The sequence below is a fragment of the Eschscholzia californica genome, unplaced genomic scaffold (assembly GCF_041429995.1).
Source record: "Eschscholzia californica isolate CP2 unplaced genomic scaffold, dmEscCali1.0.p SCAF_6, whole genome shotgun sequence".
Taxonomy (NCBI): Eukaryota; Viridiplantae; Streptophyta; class Magnoliopsida; order Ranunculales; family Papaveraceae; genus Eschscholzia; species Eschscholzia californica.
The window spans coordinates 24,004,515-24,028,429 of record NW_028238483.1 but is presented as its reverse complement, the minus strand read 5'-3'; the positions used below and the strand labels follow the sequence as shown (position 1 = coordinate 24,028,429).

The following is a 23,915-nucleotide window of genomic DNA, read 5'->3' as shown; positions in this document are numbered from 1 at the left end:
CATTTTGTTCTAACAGTGCATTCATATCACCTATACAGCAGTAAGGATTCGTAACATTATTAATGCGATTCAATAAACTGGTCCAGAATCTCGGTCTATCCCTAATATTAGGCGGACCATATATAAAAAAGATGTCCCAGGGATCAGCATACGGAAACGTAACGGTAGCATGAATAAGATTAGAGGAATAAAAGTGAATATTCATATTAATATCAGCCTGCCAGTATAAGAGAAGCCCCCCACTACGGCCTATGGAGGGGACAGTGATGAACTCAGTAAGATTATTTTTATTAAAACACATAAGAGGCATATAATTAAGTAATTTAGTTTCGGAAAGAAAAACCACAGCCGGTTTAGTCGCTCCTAGGAACTGAGACAAAGTTTCTTTTGTCGGGGCGTTCCCTAACCCACGACAATTCCAAGCCAGAATACTCATGGCGATTTCGGCATTGGGGATGCCGGCACCCTTTCATTACATAATACAATCGAGTGAGAGGAACGTTTGTAATATTTAGGAGATCTATCATTGACAATTTGCATTTCTTCATCGACATATCCTTGCTCTCCTTGTTCGGTAGTCTGTTTATGAATTGATGAAGATGTTTCTCCCGTAAACAGTGCATTGGCATATAATCCAGTCGAACCATACATGGATTGAACTCCTCTCTTTTTTGATTGACACAATCTGGACAATAAATCCCCAAAATTAGCATTAATAGAAAAATCAGGAAGATTCTCGTTCATAGCATTTTCAGATTCAGGATTAATGAAATTATCATTGCTTAAATTAACACGGTTTACATGGCAATAAGAATCAAGATCTTTAATTTTATTCTTAGCCGAGTAGGGGACTTTGAATTCCTCCGAAAATTTTGGAGTCATAATTTTAGAAATTTTAGTCCTTTGTTCATCAGTGAGATTCTGTTTAAGGAGATCATTGCATGCTAACATGGTAGGACAGAATTTAATAGTGTGTCCTGTAAAACCACAAGCAATGCAAAATCTCGGCAATTTTTCAATTTTAAGATGAACCGCAATAATTTTAGTGTTAGATAATTTCAAGTAAATTCTAGGAACAAAAGGCTTCTTCAAGTTTAGTTCAATCCTGACTCTTCCGAATAAGGACCATTTAATTGCATCATCATTTGTCGTCGGAACGATTGTGCCCAACGTTTCTGCAAGTCTATTAACAATGGTGCTGTTGAGATGGCTAGGGGGAAGACCATGCATCTGTACCCAGAACCATGCTGATTCGAAAATGTGATCACCCGGCATAACGTCCTGACGACATTGTTGAAGTACAATCAACTCCTCCTGAATGACCCACGGTGAACTTTCTAATGCAATTTCGAGTTCTGTTGCCGTGTTGAACTTGATTAGAAACACGTTATCTTTAACCTCCGAAATATTGAATCGATTTGGTCCGTGAATTACTCTTGATAGCCTAGACATAGCCTGGTTTATATCAATTTGCTTATCACTTTGAAACCAGATTACTCCATTCTTCACTATGTCTTCTGAACTTTGAGTAACATCATCTCCTTCAATCACGATTGGGGGAGGATCGTCCGTTGTCAAGGCAGCGAACTGTTGAATAAACTGATTGCTTGGTTCAGCCATATTGGTGAATTAAAATTAGATGGAATGGAAGAGAAATTCAAACAGAATAGACTAGAAGTATGAAGACAAGATACTCCTTAAGAGCGACAATGTTGGAATTCCCGGCTATAATAGCCTGAATTCGAGAAAAGAGGCAAAAACTAGGACGGAACTGCCAATAACCGTCTAATACCAGCTAATAACCGTTAAATTCGAATTAAAGAATGAAAATAACCGTTATTGTTGGTTATGTGTGGATCTATCGTTCCAAAGAGCGAATTGGACCAACTTTCAACATTTTTTTGGGCAATTTCGAAGACTATGATATATTATTTAGGAGATGCGGTGTCTTCTTTGAGTAAAATTTCATGTTTTTGTTATGTCCTTGACTTCCATTCTACATATTAACAAAATAAACTATAAGCCAAATAGATCAATCCTTCAATTTTATCTCCTCATGGTATTCTTAATACCTTTACTAATCATCTCGTATAGTTCCCGTACGTGTAACATAAGACCGAAAAGTTTACACAAATAGTAGCTCGACAATATGATTTGTATGTATAGCAACGGTAGCATTATTTTGATATGAAGAAATGATGCAGGCGCATAAACATGTGGGCCCACGTCCACGCGTGCCCACATCCTATTCGGTCATAATAGTAGTTTTAATTAGTATAGGAGAAGTTACTTTAATTTGATATTTCTTTAATTTTAAGTTTCTATGTTTTGAGTAGTTTATTATTTTAGGAATCCTAGTTTGAGTTTATCTAGGAAGGTTTGTTATCCTATAAAAGGAGATCTAGTCTATGTTATTATTTACCTTGAAGAGAAAAACCATTGAAGTTATTAAGAATTTTAGTTTATTTTATCGTTTCTTATAGTTTTCTTTATTGTTCTTAGTTTATTTTACTGTTCTTTATTAATTCCGTTGCGTCTACATCAAGTGGTATTCAAAGCCATATTTTTTTAACCAATCACAATGGTTAATCCTACCGTTCCTGCTACAACAATCAAAGAGAAGACACCAACTTTTGCCTCCGAATGGGACAACATCAACAAGAAGTTATCCTCGGTTACAAAATTGGAAGAAGCTTTCGAAAATTACAAGAAGGAAAATATGGAAAAGTTCGACAATATCAATCATCGATTTGATCAAGTCAATGACTCCATCATGAAGTTATCTAAACAACTCGAAGGCATATGTAAGTCTCCCTCTTCTACCACCACTCCTTCATCTTATACTTCAATTCAAACATCATCACCACAACCACCTCCAACCACCACAAACACAACCGTTGACACCACCACACCAATTCCAATACCCCTATTCGGTCAACCTATCACTAACCCATGCCCGACCACAATCCTCCCACCGATTCACATCAACACTACACCACCACTCTCACCGGTTTTCCCATTAACATACATAAACCCTACAACCATCCCAACCACACCACCTTTTTCCTTCACCGATCAACAAACATCAAACCGACCGAGTCGTTCTCCCACGAATCTACTACCAACCCGAGTATAACCCAACCATATCCCTTCCATACCCCTCGGCAATATTATTCACCAAACACCATTCCACTCGAAACCCACCACCAAAACCGCAACCCCGAACCCTCAAAAACCAACATGGAAACACCCACTCGCCAACACTCTTATGCCGTTTCTCCCCATCTCACGCCAAACCGAGGAACATCTTCTTCGAACCACCGAACCGATAGCCACCACCCCTTCCATCACCAAGAACCGGAACCCCTAACTCACCACGTCCATCAATTTTCCGACAACTACCCACCTTCCCGAACCCGGCTAACCGAATCCATCATCAACCGACCCACCGATTTCCCGTCTCCCTCTCATAACCGAGACCTAGATTTCCCCTTGATCCATCACCATAACCGAGAGGACCTTCGTGAACAAACCCGACAATCATTGAACCCGACTATCCACCTTACCGTCATGAAACCCGTCCACAAAACCGACCACACCCTTATGAACCGGATAGAACCAAAAACCGTCCCACCTATCAAGAACCAAACCATAATAGGTCCATGCAACGTAACCGTAATGCTCATCCACCACGTACCACTTCTCATGAACCCGACGACCATCACCCCGATGATGATCACGATTCTCCACCGGCTTATTCTTCGTACCGCGTCTGAATGGACGTCCCGGCATATGACGGTTCCATCAACATTGAAAACTTCTTGGATTATATTGCTCTATTGGAAATCTTCTTTGATGTTATGCAGGTATACCGACAAGAACAGGTTAGATGTGTCACCGGATATCTTTCAAAAACAGCTTTAACATGGTGGAAACAAGAATCTGAACAACGACGGTTATCAAATCTTCCTCCCGTATCCTCGTGGTCTGAACTTAAACCACTTATGATGGCACGTTTCCTCCCTCTGATTACGAAAATCAGTTATGTCTGGAATATCTTCGTTGTCGTCAAGGACGACGTTCAGTTGAAGAATATGCCTCCGAATTCCAGCGTTTAAGTACTAGGCTTAATCTCCCCGATACTGAATCCATGAAATTGGAAAAATTTAAAGATGGCCTTCGAGGTGACATTAAGGACCTTGTCAACCTTCGTCCTTTTTTCTTCCGTCTCGGAATGTATTAGTGTGGCTCGTTCTTTTGAGTCAGATTCTCGATCTATTTATAGGGGGAACTACAATCGTACTAATTATATTCGACAACCTACAGATGATACTGATCTTTCAAAACCAACGGATGACGGATCTAAGAATGTTCCTGAAAATCCATACAAAAAACAACCTCCAGGTAAGTGTTTTCGTTGTTTTGAAACAGGTCATTATTCTAATAATTGCCCGTTACGTGGTAAGGTAAATTTGGTGGAAAAACAGGATTACTTGGATTCTTTCGATGAGGAGATCGATCATGTCAATATTGACCCAGATTCAAGTGACCGTGTTATGTTAGTAACTCGTAGGGTACTTTTTACTCCTCTTGAACAGGACCATTCTCAACGGAAAAATTTATTTGTTACACGAGGAACAGTCTTGAACAAAGTTTGTACGATTGTTATTGATAATGGGTGTGTGGAGAATTTGATTTCTTCCAGACTTGTAGCTTACTTGGGTATTCCTACTATTCCAAAACCACATCCTTATCATACTGCTTGGATTCAATCCGGTACTGCTACACGTGTTGATCGCATGTGTACCTTTTCCCTCTCTATTGGCTCTTTCTATTTATCTGACATTACTTGTGATGTTACCGATATGGATCTTTGTCATATTATTTTGGGACGCCCTTGGCAGTCAGATGTGGATGCTATTTACAAGGGCCGTTTGAACGTTTATGAGTTTCCATGGAAGAAGAAGAAGATTATCACTTTCTTGCCGATTGCGAAAGGATCTGATGAACTTACTTCCATCCAACAATCAGTTCGGGACGAACCTTCTGGGGAACAGGGTGCTGATGCAGGCGCATAAACATGTGGGCCCACGTCCACGCGTGCCCACATCCTATTCGGCCATAATAGTAGTTTTAATTAGTATAGGAGAAGTTACTTTAATTTGATATTTCTTTAATTTTAAGTTTCTATGTTTTGAGTAGTTTATTATTTTAGGAATCCTAGTTTGAGTCTATCTTGGAAGGTTTGTTATCCTATAAAAGGAGATCTAGTCTATGTTATTATTTACCTTGAAGAGAAAAACCATTGAAGTTATTAAGAATTTTAGTTTATTTTATCGTTTCTTATAGTTTTCTTTATTGTTCTTAGTTTATTTTACTGTTCTTTATTAATTCCGCTGCGTCTACATCAAGAAATGTTAAACTCTTTTTGATGAGACGTGAAAATGTCTCATTTGACTCTCTTAACTCCGGTTAGTTAGTCCAGTTCGAGCTGTTACTCTGATGATTTGCTTGGTTTTCTTTCTCAGGTGTCTTTTACGGAGTTCAGGGTGAAAAACAGATGAAATCGGGAGAAATTGATGTCAGGGGTATTTTGGTCATTTTGTGATTCTGATTTCATGACCAGTATTAGTGCTCGGATGGAAAGTAGAGTCCAAGGTGAACCCGTAGGCGAAAACGGAAGTCAAATCGGAGTCCGGATGAATAAATTAGAGCAAGTCAAAGTTCGGGTCAAATTTGGTATGCTAGAAGTCAAGAGGGACACGTGGCTATATGTGTGATCCGACCCGACCCGACTCGACCCGACTCGATGACGTCAGCTGACGTCATCATCTTCTTCTTCCTTTTATAACCGAGAGCTGGTTATCTTCTTGAAAAGGAGATTTTTCGAAAATTTGAAACAGGAATGGAAAGAAATTGAGAAGATAGGATAAGAGATATTGATAGAGAAGGAAAGAGGACAGCGGGAAAGGAAAGAATGAAAGATTAGAAACCGAGAGAGATCGAGTGGTTTTTGGTCTCGGTTATAAGAGAAGACAGGAAGAGAGATTAATCTTATCTCATCTTGGAGGGGGATCATCTCCTCTCTTTGAGCTCAACTTAATAGAAAAAATCAGAGAGAGAGAGAGGGAGAGAGAGAGACAGAGAGATTGAGAGAGTTTTAGTGAGAGAAAAACCGATCATCATCATCTTCTATCTTTTCTTTCTTCTTCGATTGATTGTAATTTTCTTTAGTGAGAGAAGAAATTACAGAGAGAGAGAGAGAAGAGAAAAATAGAGAGTTGTTTTGGGAAGAATATTGGAATAGAAAAAAAACAGAGAACTATCTTCATTGAATTTCATATTATCAATTTCGATTTTTCTTCTTTTCTTCTCTGTTTAGCTACTGTTTCTAGTGAGAGAGAAAGAGAGAATATAGAGAGAGAGATTAGAGTAATAAAGGAAGAAGAAACAGAAACAATAGTGAGAGAAACAGAATTGAAGAAGGTGAGAAAACTATTTTCTCTCAAGGAAAATATTTCCGGGAAGACGAGAAAATCGTTTTCCCGGAGGGTGCGTTTGGCAGATTTCTGAAAAAAACAGAAGCAATCCTTTCCCTAAAGCTCTGTTTGGCTGAAACCTGGAAAATCAGAAGGAAATTACTTCCCTAAGGCTCTGTTTGGCTGGGAAATTTTGTAAGAAACCCAACTTTTCTAATTTTCTTTTCTTTTTCCATATATTTAAGCTTCAATCCTTTATCATGAAGAACTAATTTTATATCTAGGGTTTAGATGAAGTCGTACTAATCAATTTTTCGACAATTTATTAAAGTTTTTTTTTACCATTTTTAACGATAAAACCTTCCGGGTTTTCAGACCGTTCATGGACTGAAAACCTGAGTTATACAAAGAACAATCGAATTAGACCAAATTAATTTGTCGTTAGAATTGTTAGGAAGACGGATTCAGAAAACCCTAGGCTCTCCCCCATTTGAGTTCCTTGTATCATTTGTAATTATTTTCTTTCCGCAATTTTATTTTAATATTTTATTTATTTTATTACCAAAACCTCATCAAAACCAAAAACCAAGTTACTACCAAGTCTTAGGATAGGTTTCACTTAGTCTCTGAGGAACGAACCGGTCTTACCGGAAAAATTACAACTTGACACCCGTGCACTTGCGGGTGTAGACCTATTTAGGAAACTTTTTAGGCCCATCAAGTTTTTGGCGCCGCTGCCGGGGACTATGTTTTAAATTTGTTCTAATCTTGGAAAGTTTTTATTTTTGGTAAGTTTTGATTTTTGGCCACTTTGACTTGCTTCTCTGTTTTTGGTGTGCAGAACACTAAGGAGCTGAAGAGGAGGCGCAACAAGGAGGAGGACCTCAAAAGAAGAAATTTACTGTTTTTTTTATTTTTTTGTATTTATTTTGGTGAGAGAGAGACTTAGACTTTTAGTACTTTCTTTTGGATTAAAGTTTTGACCCTAAATTAGAGGGCTTTTAAATTGTAACCGAAAATCAAATGAAGCCTCGGGTTCGAACACTTGAGGGAAGAGTGGCCCGGGTCGTCCTCAAAGGTCGTCGCCCGTCTCGAACGGGAGGTAACTTTCTCTAATCACCCACGAATCCCCTGTTAGTGGGTACTTTTCATAAGATCTTCGTAGAGCTTCCTCGGTTTTTCGTGTTTAAAAAAAAAAAAAAAAAAAAAAAAAAAAAAAGGACCAATAAAAAGGAATCGAGTGTAGTTTTTGCAAGTGTCAATTCCCATCTTGTGATCGTGCCTGATCATCATGGCGCATTTTTCTAATGGTTGGACGTACCCTGTTGATGATGATGACCTTGATCTAAAGGGACCCGTCATCAATCGAACTGATATAACCTTAAGAGAATACCAACAGTTGTGTAAAGACTGGCTTAACCAACGTGGTACGACTCTAAGAGATTGTCAACGACTTAACGAGGGGAATAGGCTAGTTGAGCCTAACCAAACTGGTATGACCCTAGGAGAGTACCAACAGATGTGTAGAGACGAGCCTAGCCGACCGGGTATGACATTTGGGGATTATCAAGGAATGTCTGGAAACAGACCGATTAGTGAGTGGAGTAGACCAGAACCTGATCGATCTCGTATGACATTGGGAGAACACCGACAAATGTATAGAGATGGTCAGATTAGTGATGGATATGGTCCGACACCAAATATGTATGAGAGACCTTATAGTCCACACTATTCTGAGACCAATGACTTTAGAGACAGGTATGATCCTAATATGTACGGAGGAAGTTATTATCAAGAGTCTTCATTTAATTACACTAGTGAGCCTTATTATGAGGAGACTCTTGAAGATAGATCTCGATCAGAGTCCGAGAGTCGTCTTATTGAGATGATGTCACAATTTGCTAGTCAAACGAAGCAGAGGATTGAGTCCTTAACTCAAAAGATAGAGATGCTCGAGTCACAGTCATTTGTCGACGAGGAAGGGGTTTCACCACCCCAAACTCAAGAGGGTACTAGGTACGATGACGAGGGTAATACGTCTAACCCTAGTACTAAGTTAAATGTCGACGAATTTACTGATAATATCCTAGAGCCTGAAAGGTCTGATGTTATCTTGCTTCCTCCACCTATGTCATCTCACCATGATAGGACTGCATTAGACGTTGATATCCATGATGATGGCTCAATGAGCAAGTTTGGGGATGACACAATTCTGAACTTTCCGACATTTGAGATTTGTAAGGAGTCAGTCTTAGATGAAATGTTAGGAAGGCATGACACAATGAATGACTGTGAGGCTCCAGATGTCGTTGAGGACATTGATGACAGTAGAGACATGTTAGATATTTTGTCAGACTGTTTACCTAAGGAAACCATGGACCTTGACTTGGTCCCCGAGCCTGTTGCCTTACCCTTAGAGTCTAGTTTGACCGTTCACATGATCTCAGACTCGGTTGTTGACCCCTTTTGGGACACTTCCGATGTCTCCTCGAGAACGTCTATGGAAATAGTGGATATTCTATCCATTAAGCTTGCAGATGACTTTCTGCCTTCGACGGATATATTGGCCCTTCATTGTTATGTCGATCCTTTTGATGACTTTCTAGTCATTGGTCCGAGTATTTATAGTTACTTAGTGGACTGTGCATCCACTACGTTTGGGGATTGCCCCTCTTCTTTGATAGTCTCACATGCACTCTCTGCAATTCACAAAAATGTGAGACTATCGTTCACTGAAAACTTTGTGTTTTGGGTGGACCCACAGATGTATCGAATATTGGTTTACAGTTAATCACATATCTGTAATCCAGTAGGTTAATTCTTTTTATTTTTTCGAATCATCTGTTTCGTCTGGCTGAAGACGTTAAACTTAGCGCTTTCTGGGAGGCAACCCACGCTTAGGACTTCCGAATCAGGTAATATCTTTCCCTTCACCCTGTTATTTTTTACATAGTCTTCAGAACATTGAGGACAATGTTCGGTTTAAGTTTGGGGATAGGGGATTGAAATTTTTGCTAAGTCCTTATTTCAAAAATTCAGAAGGGTTCAAAATTTTTCAAAATTTTAACTTTTGGATTGAAAATGTGAGTCTAGCTGTTTTTGCTTGTTAATAGTTATAGAGTCTAGTTGGTCGGACTATCCGTTTGCTAAAGGTTTTTCCACGAATTTCGAGTCTTGAGGTTATCTGTGCACTAGCCATGTGAGTGTTAGATAGGTGAAGAGTTGACTTTTCTGAGAGAACCTAATCGATCATTAGTGGAGACTTAACCTATGTGAGATTCTGAGGCTTTCCTTTTGTTTTGAGTGATCTCTTCTGAGCTAATTCTGAGTAGAATGAAGAGCTACTCAACCTCGCAATATTGAAAGAAGAACTCATTTGATCTCCTGAGTTCAAATTTTACAACCACTAGGGATGTCCTCAGGAATGCAAACCTTACTCTTGTAATCTGGGAAACTTGAAAACAGTGTCAACTAGAGGAAGATAGGAACTTCATCATTTAGAACCCTGAGAATAAGGCATGAAGCAAAATGGAGAGAATTTTACCCAAGGAAAGTGTTAAGAAAGTATGTTGTGAGTTTTATTACCAGAAGCGTATTGAATAAAAAAAAAAAAAAAAAAAAAAAAAAAAAAAAGAAATAGGAAAAAAAAAAAAAAAAAAAAAACCAAATGAAGATGAGTGTTTGTTTTGTTTAAGTGTTTATCCTTTGAAGTAGTTCTTGAAGATTTGAAGACGTCGAGTTCTCAGGAGTTTTAGTCACATCATCATTATAGTCTATTGACCTCTAGGGAGCATTGTTAGATAGTTGATTAGGTGAGAAGAGTTGGTTAACTTCCCCATTCCGTATTAGTGGTTGTTTCCTTCTTTGAGATCAGTCGTTTACCAAAAATTTAGTCCGTCTTTTGTAATGTGTTGAGTTTTTCTTCATGCTCATACTCGCACATTGAGTGAAACATTTCTGAGTGACTTTAATTTTTGAGTGTATGACCGTGAGGCAGCAGTCGAGGCGAAATGTATTGAGAAGGTAATCGAGGTCTTGTCTGTTCGGAACCGAAATGATACTCATATTGGCTGGTCATGTGCACTTTAGGTCTTGATTACTAGTGAAGGGATTTTTAGCTTTTGTATGGTTTGGTCAACTTTGATTTCATTTCTATTAACTTTCGAAAAACTTACCGGATAACATTTTTAGTCCATACCATATTTAGACCCTTCTGCATCTTTGAAATCTTTGAATTTTGTGGGTATATTCACTGCAAACCCTCACGAGACAAAACTCGTCCTCTAGGGTAACCTAAAGGTTTAACGGCTTGTTGCACGAGCTAAGTGCAATCGTGATTCCCTACGAAAGTGGTGAACTGGGCTTGGTTATATTTTTCTGTTTTGCTCGAGGACTAGCAAAATCTAAGTTTGGGGATGTTTGATGAGACGTGAAAATGTCTCATTTGACTCTCTTAACTCCGGTTAGTTAGTCCAGTTCGAGCTGTTACTCTGATGATTTGCTTGGTTTTCTTTCTCAGGTGTCTTTTACGGAGTTCAGGGTGAAAAACAGATGAAATCGGGAGAAATTGATGTCAGGGGTATTTTGGTCATTTTGTGATTCTGATTTCATGACCAGTATTAGTGCTCGGATGGAAAGTAGAGTCCAAGGTGAACCCGTAGGCGAAAACGGAAGTCAAATCGGAGTCCGGATGAATAAATTAGAGCAAGTCAAAGTTCGGGTCAAATTTGGTATGCTAGAAGTCAAGAGGGACACGTGGCTATATGTGTGATCCGACCCGACCCGACCCGACTCGACCCGACTCGATGACGTCAGCTGACGTCATCATCTTCTTCTTCCTTTTATAACCGAGAGCTGGTTATCTTCTTGAAAAGGAGATTTTTCGAAAATTTGAAACAGGAATGGAAAGAAATTGAGAAGATAGGATAAGAGATATTGATAGAGAAGGAAAGAGGACAGCGGGAAAGGAAAGAATGAAAGATTAGAAACCGAGAGAGATCGAGTGGTTTTTGGTCTCGGTTATAAGAGAAGACAGGAAGAGAGATTAATCTTATCTCATCTTGGAGGGGGATCATCTCCTCTCTTTGAGCTCAACTTAATAGAAAAAATCAGAGAGAGAGAGAGGGAGAGAGAGAGACAGAGAGATTGAGAGAGTTTTAGTGAGAGAAAAACCGATCATCATCATCTTCTATCTTTTCTTTCTTCTTCGATTGATTGTAATTTTCTTTAGTGAGAGAAGAAATTACAGAGAGAGAGAGAGAAGAGAAAAATAGAGAGTTGTTTTGGGAAGAATATTGGAATAGAAAAAAAACAGAGAACTATCTTCATTGAATTTCATATTATCAATTTCGATTTTTCTTCTTTTCTTCTCTGTTTAGCTACTGTTTCTAGTGAGAGAGAAAGAGAGAATATAGAGAGAGAGAGATTAGAGTAATAAAGGAAGAAGAAACAGAAACAATAGTGAGAGAAACAGAATTGAAGAAGGTGAGAAAACTATTTTCTCTCAAGGAAAATATTTCCGGGAAGACGAGAAAATCGTTTTCCCGGAGGGTGCGTTTGGCAGATTTCTGAAAAAAACAGAAGCAATCCTTTCCCTAAAGCTCTGTTTGGCTGAAACCTGGAAAATCAGAAGGAAATTACTTCCCTAAGGCTCTGTTTGGCTGGGAAATTTTGTAAGAAACCCAACTTTTCTAATTTTCTTTTCTTTTTCCATATATTTAAGCTTCAATCCTTTATCATGAAGAACTAATTTTATATCTAGGGTTTAGATGAAGTCGTACTAATCAATTTTTCGACAATTTATTAAAGTTTTTTTTTACCATTTTTAACGATAAAACCTTCCGGGTTTTCAGACCGTTCATGGACTGAAAACCTGAGTTATACAAAGAACAATCGAATTAGACCAAATTAATTTGTCGTTAGAATTGTTAGGAAGACGGATTCAGAAAACCCTAGGCTCTCCCCCATTTGAGTTCCTTGTATCATTTGTAATTATTTTCTTTCCGCAATTTTATTTTAATATTTTATTTATTTTATTACCAAAACCTCATCAAAACCAAAAACCAAGTTACTACCAAGTCTTAGGATAGGTTTCACTTAGTCTCTGAGGAACGAACCGGTCTTACCGGAAAAATTACAACTTGACACCCGTGCACTTGCGGGTGTAGACCTATTTAGGAAACTTTTTAGGCCCATCAAGTTTTTGATGAACCATTAATCATCTTCTCTCGGCTGGGATATCTCTCCAGAACTCAAGTAAAGATAAAAACAGAGTACAAAGAGAGATAGAACAGTAGAGATTACAGAGAAAGAAGAGAGAGATTGTAGAGAGATCATCTCTCACGACCAAAAAGAAAAACCGAGTTAGAGAGAGAAACAGAGAAGGAGATCATCAATCTATCAACATCATCATCCATCTTTCATCTTCATCTTCTGAATTTCTCTTAGTGACAGAGAGAAATTAAGAGGGGGTCTCGGGTTAAACAGAAACGAAAAGAAAGAAGAACAGAGACAGAGGTTAGAGAGAGAAAGAAACAAAGATAGAAAACCGTGGAGAGATCATCATCATCATCATCTACCTTTCTTCTTCTTCTTCTGTTTGTAATTTTTCCTTTTTGTGAGAGAGAGAGAGAGATTATAGAGGAAGACAGAAAGATTGTAGAGAGAGAGAGAGATTAACAGTGAGATTATTTCTTTCGGTTTTAAGGAAATTTTAAATTGTTTCAATCTTATTTCTGGTTAAATAAGTTCAAGAGATAGAAAAGAAAAGTTAGAGAGAGTTTATAAAGAAGAAACAGAAAGTGTAGAGAGAGAAAGAGAATTGGAGAAGGTGAGAAAACAGGTGAGAAAATTATTTTCTCACAGGGAAAATATTTCCGGGAAGACGAGAAAATCGTTTTCCCAGAGGGCGCGTTTGGCAGAGCAGTGGAAAATCAGAAGGAAATCACTTCCCTAAGGCTCTGTTTGGCTGGAAAATTTAGTAAGAAATCCAACTTTTCTAATTTTCTTTTCTTTTTCCATATATTTAAGCTTCAATCCTTTATCATGAAGAACTAATTTTATATCTAGGGTTTAGATGAAGTCGTACTAATCAATTTTTCGAACATTTATTAAAGTTTTTTTTTTTACCATTTTTAACGATAAAACCTTCCGGGTTTTCAGACCGTTCATGGACTGAAAACCTGAGTTATACAAAGAACAATCGAATTAGACCAAATTAATTTGTCGTTAGAATTGTTAGGAAGACGGATTCAGAAAACCCTAGGCTCTCCCCCATTTGAGTTCCTTGTATCATTTGTAATTATTTTCTTTCCGCAATTTTATTTTAATATTTTATTTATTTTATTACCAAAACCTCATCAAAACCAAAAACCAAGTTACTTTCAAGTCTTAGGATAGGTTTCACTTAGTCTCTGAGGAACGAACCGGTCTTACCGGAAAAATTACAACTTGACACCCGTGCACTTGCGGGTGTAGACCTATTTAGGAAACTTTTTAGGCCCATCACTTTTGTTCCTCTAGATTATCCTACAAACTATCTTGCATAAAAGAGTAAAGTATTAGCAACCATCAACACAAGTTTTCGAAACACTCATGACTGCGAATATTTTAATATGTAGCAAGAAAGATGGCTAGTTGTTCATCTACTTCTCTTCCAATCTAATAAACCCATAACGCGACGACATTCAATGAATTGATCTTTTGGCGGATACTAGCTATCTCATCCGATACCTTAAGTCTCAGTTTTAAGTAGATAAACAATTTGCTCAACTATGAACGACTAGAATTACTGAAATAAAAGACTGTCGACGATTCCTTAGCTTTGAAACTACCAAGTAGTATCTGTAGTTGAGATTGAGAACACTGAAGATAAAACTCAAGATGTACTAAGCTAGAAAGCTGCCAAAAATCTCAACAAATGATAACTAATGGAGTATGGAGGAAAGCACAAACAAGATATGTTTTTGATCTTTTACATTAGTTAATAGAGATCTCCAAAGTATTGAGATCCATCCCCTCTTATAAGGAATCAAAGCCACCAGTACTCTGTGTTCTTTCTACAACCAAATTTTTTAATTTGAATGTCCAAATTAAAAGCTCTAATTTTCCAAAGAAATCCTTCCTCGCGTAGAAAAACCCAAGAGTTTCCGATAAGAGAGATAAATTTAGTATAAGATTGGTCTGAGGAATCGAACAATGTCCACGGAAAGATGGTGTACCTAAGTTCTTTTAAACAAATGGAAAACTATGGAGTACAATCAAATCAATTGAAATAAACTCACCAAGAGAAACATAGTTAAGTAACAAGTATGAACCATAAAGATAAACAAAAACTCATATATATAGAAAATCACATCAAAGCAACCTCGTCAACACAATAACCGTACGCAGACTGAAGCATGGGATATAGAAACTCAAACTTAGGAAGAGGTGAGGCCTTTTGGGTGGGTACACAATTCCTTTGCCAGGACAAAACCCTAGTGGACTATATGTAAGAGCTTAGTGATAGGCGAGACGTTTTGGGTAGGCATGCAGAGCCTTTGCCAGGATAAAACCCTGTCATTGGGCTAGGAATGGGTGGCAAGAGCATATATCGGTAACTGTTGGAGCTTGGGTTGTCACGACAAGAGTAAATTTAACTTAACAACGTCTTCATACTTTCTACGAATGGCTAACAAAGCTAATGATGATTTTGCAATGACAAAAGGCGAGATTAGACCAACGATAAGACCAATCTGTCTCAAATAGAAGAATAAGTATATAGAACCTTTACTACATCTATGAGAGAATAACATCACAGATAATGAAAGAAAACCAATTTTCATAAGCAACAAACACAAAAATGCAACACTATTATCAACACACCTCAAACACACAAAGTAGTCCAACCCCAAGCAATTTAGCTCTTCATAGCTCAACCTGCAAAATTCACAAATTATAAGAACAAAATCAAATAAACTTTGAATCTCTCAATTTGAGATTTTGATCCATTACAAAGTATAACCTGTTCTTTAAGACTTGGATAAAGCTATTGGAGAAGAAAGAAGGGGGAAGAACCCAGTACTCAAGTCCAGTCTTTATGACCCAAATTTCCATTAAAAGACCAAAATTCTTACCATAGCTCTCTTTCTCTCACTATGGGTAGTCCAAAAACAGAAAAAGAAACTATCTCTTCCTCATGAGATTCTCTCACTCAAGATACTTCTTCTCTCTCCTTAGAAGTACTCTTCTACTGTCTTGATCCTTGAGAATCATCTTTATCAGGAGGTTGTTGTTGTTGATGCTGATGTTCTTGCTGATGTTGATGTTCTTGATGTTGTTGATGCATGGAACCAGAACCAGTTCTAGTTTGTAACATCTGTTGGTAAAATTGATTGAGAGCTTGAGAATTCAAAACCCCAATATGACCATCTTGAGAAAGACCAAGTTCTAATCCTGGAAGTTGTTGATTATTTCCACTCAAAATTGAGCTAAAACTCATTGAACCCAGATTAGAACCTGGAAATTCAAGACCATGAAAACCAATTCTAGGTAAAAAATTTGAACTTTCATTCCCTAAATTCAATGTAGATGGTCCTGAAGGTGGAACTGGAACCAAACCTGGCCCAAATCCAGTTACAGGGGGCCACAAATTTGTACCTAGTTGGGATCTACCAAAATTACCACCTCCCAACATAGCCCAATTGGTTCTACTATTAGCCCCAGTTCCCAATTCATCAATCTTCTGATGCAGACCAGATGAACCAGAAATCCCCTGTTGAGAAATTGAAGCAGCAGAGTTAGCAATTGCAGATGCAGGAATAGTTCCTGTTCCGGTGGCAGCGATAATCGACGGTTCGGATTGCTGTAAAAGCCATTGAATTGTTTCTCCATCAGATTTATGACCTAATTCTCTTGTTAATTGGAAAATTCTAGCAGCACATAAAGCAGGCATCCTAATTCTTCTCCCTCTTCCATCAACTTTTGTGTGTCTATCTTTATTTGAACTTCTTTTGGGTGCTAATTGTTTCTTAATCTCATCTTTTTCAGCAACTTCAATCTGAAAATCTTTGATTTCTGATGTTCTGTTTTCACCACTACTACCCAAGAACTTTGATGGTGTTTCTTGAGGTTGTTGTTTTGAACCCATCGGATCCATGAATAAATAAACAGAGGATGTTTTAATGGGAAAATGAAGATTTGGGTAGTCTTTAATTGAAGAAGATGACTTGAAAAAACCTAGAATTTCATAGGGTTTCACTGTTTCTGGTAAGAAATAAGCTTGTTCCTCAAAAGACAAAATAGAAAATGAAATACCCAAGTCTAATAAGATACCCATTCATCCAAATTTTACTCTAAAGTGTTTTAACTGTTTCTTTCTTTCTCCTTTTTGTTTTCTACTCTCTCTAATCTCTATCTTCCCACTCTTATTTACAGTGGGTTCTTTTTTTTTCTACTGGTTAGGGTTTTTTTTTTTACAGCAATTGAAATAAACTCACCAAGAGAAACATAGTTAAGTAACAAGTATGAATGGGTATTATTATCATGGAATGCCATTGATTTCACTACATCAATGACTAAGTCAGACACATGAAACCTTTTCCCACATTCTCTCTTTCTCTCTCTAACTTTCATGGAATGCCATTATTATTATCATAAATGCATTATAAACATGAGAATTCAGATGTCAACATGAAACACTGGTGGCAAATCATGAATGGGTAATGGAGTTCCTTCCTTATTACTCCAAACCCATTCCTAAGAAAAGTAAGAAAAAAGTTAAAGAAGTATATATATAATTTTGTAAAAATCAATCAATGAATCACAAGAAATGGAAGAGTGGGGGCAGTTGGAACAAGGTGGGTTTTTTTCTATTTTATTTTAGTTTCCTGTTTGGAACAATTTTTTAAAGTAAATAGACATCTGAAGAGATTGGTTTTTTTCTGACAGTTCATTGATATTGTATTATTTTTAACAAAAGAACAATTGATATTTTATTGTTTATTGAGTTTCATATTTCTTTATTTAATCCTGTAAACTCAAATTGTTATAGCATCTTAGGTTTTCATAGATGGGTTGAAATGGCTAAAATGAAAAGTAGTAAAAATTCATTAGTGTTGGGTTTCATTGTAAAGAAACTCTAGTTTTATAGACTTCTTCTGATTGGGAAATGTTGTTATGTCAGGCCACTCCCCCGAGGGAATCATGATCGGGTGTCGGGGGTGAGGTAGTTGGGCCAAATTTGGAGAGAGAAAGTGAAAAACTTTCTCTTTGTAAATTTGGTCCGCCACCTCATCTGGTCGGGATTCACATGAAAGAGTGGTCGAGCATAGTATCAGTATTGTTTCTAATTTGGGTTATACTGATTTTGGGCCCCGCTAAGATACTCACCGAAATGGTCCCTCAAAAATGACCAACTTTTAATATGGTACTCTAAATATCATTTTGGTCATCTTCAGAGAACGTGTATTTTGGAATCCAAAATTACCCTTTCTATGGAGTATTTTGTTAGATTTTGATATTAGTCATAATGATGTAGACGCAGCGGAATTAAAAGAAGACAATAAAAGTAAACGAAGAACGATAAAAAAACGATGAAATAACTCTAATAACTATAAACTTGATTAAACTTCAATGGTTTTTCTCTTCAACATGTAAAATAAAGACAGACTGGACCTCCTTTTATAGGATATTAAACTTTCCTAGATAGACTCAAACTGGACTTTCCTAAATAATAGAAATACTGAAATAATGCAACTTCCTAAACCTAGATTCATTATGAATCTTACTAAACTAGGACTCTTCCTAAAACTAATGACCTAGCCGACTAGGCTATACGGCCGAGAGGCTCGTGGGTTCACGGGCCCAGCCCGGATACGCCTGCATCAGCTCCCCTTTCCCCAGAAGGTTCGTCCCGAACCATTTCGATGAAGAAAATAATTTGATGCACCCACATACGATGAACTCTGTCATTGCGATCTGTAATTCCCACTTTGCACTAAAGGTGTATGAAATCCGAAGGATAGAGAAAGGGACTAAGTTACCAACTATAAACTGAAACCCATGATGCAGCGATTCTCGCAGAATCGATATCAGTGAAGAAACGTCCAATAAATTTCTACATCTTCCATCATCTTGAAATTTGATGAAGAAGCTTGCAAATACTATATTTTCCCCTACCAAAAAATTAGCCTTCAAATTCATCATCCAATCATCACGAGAAGAGCTAAAAAAGGTTGCAAGGCATCGTAAAATTTCTCGAAGATGAACAATCATACTTTCTGTTATATTTTGCATGGCCTCACCTCTCATCTTGGCTTGATTAGTTGCTTTAGGTTGAACCTTTTGAGTTAGGTAAGAAAAGTATTCGTGCCCCGGAATGCCAACGAAGTTTTTGAAATATGCATTAAAAGGTAGCAACCCAAATCTATTAAGTTCAAGTTGAACTTTATCAAAAACTTCTTTCTTGAAATCCTTAGTGCCCTTGAAAACTTCTTCTCTAGATCTTGATGCAATAAGAACCCTAGTGTTACCTTCGACAATACCTTGAACAAATTCTTTAACAGGAATTGAGTGGCCATTAGCACTAGGAAGAATTTGTCTATAATTTATGAGACTTTCTTGATCTTCGACTTGTGGTCGGATGGTAAAGATTGCAAGTAAGACTAAAGTAACTATTTCAGGATGCATAATCTTCGACTTGAGGTCGGATGGTAAAGATTGCAAGTAAGACTAAAGTAACTATTTCAGGATGCATAGCAAGAATGCCGAAAGTGTAGTTGATAGGAGAGGAGTGGTGATGGTCACAGTTGTGATCGTTTCGGAGAAAATCAAGCAATGCTACCATGTTATCTTTCTCATGAATCATCTTCGAAGATAGGTATCTGTTGTGAAACTGTACACCGTTGCCAATGGATTTTGAAAGTGTGGTTGTTGGGAAGGAAGCATTGAAGGGCTCAAAGTCCAACTCAAGCATGAAATAATCATTGGAAGTTGGAACTCCCATTAACAAGTTCCTTGAATTCCAAATATTCAGAAGTAGTGAGTTCCTCTGTGATTAGAGCCTTCACATTCATAGGTATATATTCCCAAACTCCCGGCATCGGACGAATAGCAAGTGCAACCCATGGAGGTAAAACTAATGCCTCTTGAGTGGCTCGTAACACTTCTCCAAACACCCCCTCACTTAGCTTATTCTTGTCTCCTTCTAGTATTGCTTCAAACTCAGCTAATAAAGGCCAACCAATATGGATGTAGAGATCCTCTAAATCGAGTGAAAGAGTCTCGGCAACATGACGCATAATAGATTGAACAAGCTCGCTCTTATTAAACCTTTCCTCACAAGCCTGAATATCTTCTTCCGCAACTCTTCGCTTACTAAGATCGACATAACCTTTTTCTTTACCAACCCTAAGGACCATAACAGGTTCTTGACGTCCTACCTTGAACAAGCTACTCACGCTACGAATATGACAACGAGAGAGTGTAGAAAACAAAATCATACAATCAAAATTATTGTACGCAAGGAGAGAGATATAAGCACCCATATTTGCTTTATTCTTCACTTGAATTATAACCAGAATGTTTCTAGAACATTGAATATCAACTGACTTTGGTTTATCAAGAATGGACTCACCTTCGCAAAACGATTCGAAAAGCTTCCGTACACTGTCTCGCTTAGGACCAACCTCTTCTTTGCTTTCGTTATGTTCGACTTTCTCTTCTTCTACGTCGAAGGAAGATTCATCTTCTTCTACGTCGAAGGAAGATTCATCTTCTTCTACGTCGAAGGAAGATTCATCTTCTTCTACTGCAGTTTCAACTTCTTCAAAATCGTCTTTTTCTTCTTCGGAGTATGGTTCAGCAACCTCAAGCTCATCTTTTACATATTCTTCGTAATCTTCTTCTTCTTTAACTACAACTTCTTTGTAATCATCTTCGTCAACTTGTTCAGATTCTTCTTTTTCTTCTTTTATTACTTCTTCATGGTTGATGGAAATAAGAGGCTTCTCCAATCCAGCCAGAGATTGACTAGATTAAAGCATCCAATCATCATTATCCGAGTATTGAGATGAGAGGTTAATCGGGTATGAAGGTAAACCGTTTGGATTACTTGTATCCAACTGGAGTGCATCAATTTGATGTTGATGGAGAGTTGGTTGTGTTGGTGGTGTAGAATTGATGCAGGCGCATAACACGTGGGCCCACGTTCACGCGCGCCCACGACCCGGTCGGCCACATTAGTGGTCCTAGTTAGTATAGGATTAGGAAATTACTTTAAATTGGTATTTCTTTTATTTAGGAGTTTCTATGTTTTAAGTATCTTTAATATTTAGGAATCCTAGTTTGAGTCTATCTAGGAAAGTCTATTATCATATAAAAGGAGGTCTAGTCTATTTTGTTATTCATATTGAAGAGAAAAACCATTGAAGTTAACTAAGTTTTAGTTTATTTATCGTTTTCTTTACCGTTCTTCGTTTATTTTATTGTTCTTATTTTAATTCCGCTGCGTCTACATCAAGAATAGTAAAGAGAAGGTGGTGGTATTGATGGTGGAGGTGTCGAAGATGGTATAAGAGGTTGTGAATAATAATAGTACGGCGGTGGTGGTGTTGTTTCTGGTGTTTGATAGTAATAAGATGGAGGTGATGGTGTATAACACACTGGTGGTGGTGTATAATAAGATGGGGGTTGTGATGAGTTTTCTCGTACGGTTTCTCCCGGATTCCAATGATAATCGTACGAATCTTTTTTCGCATACAAACATGATGCGCATAAGCATCGATTCGTTATCCCTTGATGAGTATAATCCGATTGATTATAATCTTCTTGAGTAATATAATACGATTGATACTGATTTAATTGGTCTGGGAAAAAATTTCCAGAATCATTAGCCCGAAACTTTGGTGGCTCTGAATACCACATGATGTAGACGCAGCGGAATTAAAAGAATACAATAAAAGTAAACGAAGAACGATGAAATAACTCTAAATAACTATAAACTTGATTAAACTTGAATGGTTTTTCTCTTCAACATGTAAAATAAAGACAGACTGGACCTCCTTTTATAGGATATTTCCTAGATAGACTCAAACTGGACTTTCCTAAATATAGAAATACTGAAATAATGCAACTTCTTAAACCTAGATTCATTATGAATCTTACTAAACTAGGATTCTTCCTAAAACTAATGACCTAGCCGACTAGGCTATACGGCCGAGAGGCTCGTGGGTTCACGGGTCCAGCCCGGATGCGCCTGCATCACATAATCCAAGAGCATTTAGTATTATAGAGAGAGAGAGAGAGAGAAAAAAAAAAAAAAATTTTATTTCTTCATCTTCCGTTCTCCACTACCATCTCTTCATCTTCATCATCTTCACTCCACAACAATCTTTAGTTGTTTCAACTCCATATTCACTACTTCATTTCTTTCATTAATTGATTCCTCATTATCTTTTTACAATTCTCTTATTCTCCAACTAATCAAACTTTATTTAACTCCCAAATTTAAATACTTGAGCACACTTCCCATTTCAATTTTCTTTTTGATAAAAACCCCAAAGGCCCAAAATGGATTTGACACTTCTAATTTTGACAAAATCATTTTCTTTTTTCTTATACAGCAAACTCACATCAAGTGAATGTTTTGCAAATGATAAAACTCTTACTATGTTAAACTATTGGTAATGGCTAGACATATAAGGCTCGTGCTAAAAATTTAATAGGATACGTGATATAAGACGAAGCGTAAAATAAGAGATCCGCGCGATCAAGATGAGTTCTAGAAATAATATACGTGTGTAACACGTGTATGTACGTGACGGATCGAGAAGACGAGATCCGACGATCAAGAAGAATTCAGAATATATTTGAAGATATGTGAAGATATTTAAGGATATGTAATATTTAGTATAATATATTTTGAACTCTTCTTGGTCGTCGGATCTCGTCTTCTCGATCCGTCACGTACATACACGTGTTACACACGTATATTATTTATGGAACTCATCTTGACCGCCGAATCTTTTATTTACGATCCGTCTTATATCACGTATCCTATTAAGATTTTTTAAATCTTCATTTTATGCAACGAGATTCCCCTGCCTTTAAACACCCAACATGTTATTAGCCAAAGTCCAAAGATAATGAAAAGGAGGCATCCTAATTTAACAATATTACTTTTTTTTTAAAGATCTACAATTCTGAAGGGTGCTAAATAGTCCCATTGGATTTCATGTGTTTTTAATGTGGTGAGGATAGTACCGGTGGATAGTGATCCATTTGTGTGATGGTCCATGAGTTGCTTGTCATTTTTCCTACCTTGGGGAAACTTTGGCCCTACCCCAATTGAAAGTTAATTGTTGAATATTGTCATATCTATATAATCCCCACTCTTGGAAATTTGAAATTCAAGTGGGATTATAATCAAATCTTACTTTATGTAGTCTTGGAGACATGAATTCTTAAGAGATAAGCATTGATTATTGTGTTTGTCTCAATCACTATAAGAAGATGATCTTACGTCTATTTCTCCCATTATTTCTATGAAGTGGACTTGGACGACTATTCTAGTTGGTTTTCAACCAACCCAAAATTCTCTTTATAGAGAATCAAACGACATGAATGTGCATTCACATTGTTATGCTAGAGTAGCTTTTCTTATTTTATTTGGATACTTAAGTTTTCATCCAGTACCAAAGATTAAAAGTTTTATAACCAAGTCACTCAATTGGCTCTAAACTTTCTATCATATTATCAATTGATTCCCTATTTGTACGATATTTTCAATTTGTATATAAAATTATAATTCCGTCAGACAAATTTAACAGTTATGAAGTAATATTTTATTTGGCCGTAGTTTAGAAGAAACAACAAAAATTCTCCCAAAGCACAAAAATAATTTTTTCTTCTAAATTTTGATTTCTTTGTTGGAATTGATCGTCCAGCAAGAACACTTTTGACTAGGTTTCGTTTGTCGATACATGCAGCTCGAGGAACATACCAATGCGTTCATCTTGTCGAGGCTTTAATTTGCTCAAAATCTATTCCGTATAAATAAGATATTAATTTTCAAAGTATGGAATTAAATATGGGAAGATGTGTGATCTATTTAAGGAAAGTCCCACGTCCAATAATTAAAAGGAAGATGAAGGGTTTATAATAACTTGCTCTATCATACTAGTGTATGAATGAAACAATGACCTAAGGCGGTGGAAACCACGCAAGCGAGTGGCGTTGGTAAATTTGTGAATGTTCCCTCCAAATGTGATTGTTCTCTACTCGTTGCCTAATATAGGACGATAAAACATTATACAAAGTTAAAAGCATTTTTCTTTCTTTCTTTATCTCCAGATTTAATATACAAAAACACAATTAAAAAAATAAGTGAAGAAGTTGGTCGAGCTAAAGTGAAGGGGCCAGAACATTGGGAGAGTCGTCTTATGATAAGAAAAAGTC

At 37.2% G+C, this 23,915-nt stretch overlaps 1 protein-coding gene and 1 pseudogene across 5 annotated transcripts; both read right to left on the bottom strand.

Moving 5' to 3' along the window:
* Positions 1–203: 203 nt before the first annotated feature.
* Positions 204–17,087, bottom strand: LOC147532718 (transcription factor TCP20-like). 5 transcript variants are annotated; one of them, XM_086648974.1, is made up of 3 exons: positions 15,484–17,087; positions 15,345–15,398; positions 204–685 (listed from the first exon to the last, which is right to left on the bottom strand). In XM_086648974.1, the coding sequence occupies exon 1, from the start codon at positions 16,795–16,797 to the stop codon at positions 15,709–15,711; it is 1,089 nt and encodes a 362-aa protein (XP_086505100.1). In that variant the 5' UTR covers positions 16,798–17,087; the 3' UTR covers positions 204–685; positions 15,345–15,398; positions 15,484–15,708. The 5 variants fall into 5 exon arrangements, with proteins under 5 accessions (XP_086505100.1, XP_086505102.1, XP_086505099.1 ...); XM_086648976.1 differs by having other exon boundaries at positions 15,596–16,757; XM_086648973.1 differs by lacking the exon at positions 204–685 and adding an exon at positions 14,696–15,214.
* A 2,354-nt stretch (positions 17,088–19,441) lies between these two features.
* On the bottom strand, positions 19,442–20,005 carry LOC147532717 (eukaryotic translation initiation factor 2 subunit alpha homolog pseudogene; annotated as a pseudogene).
* Positions 20,006–23,915: the final 3,910 nt, after the last annotated feature.

Coding starts and splice junctions, on each gene's coding strand:
- LOC147532718 (XM_086648974.1), bottom strand. CDS start 16,797: ATGGGTATCTTATTAGACTTGGGTATTTCATTTTCTATTTTGTCTTTT.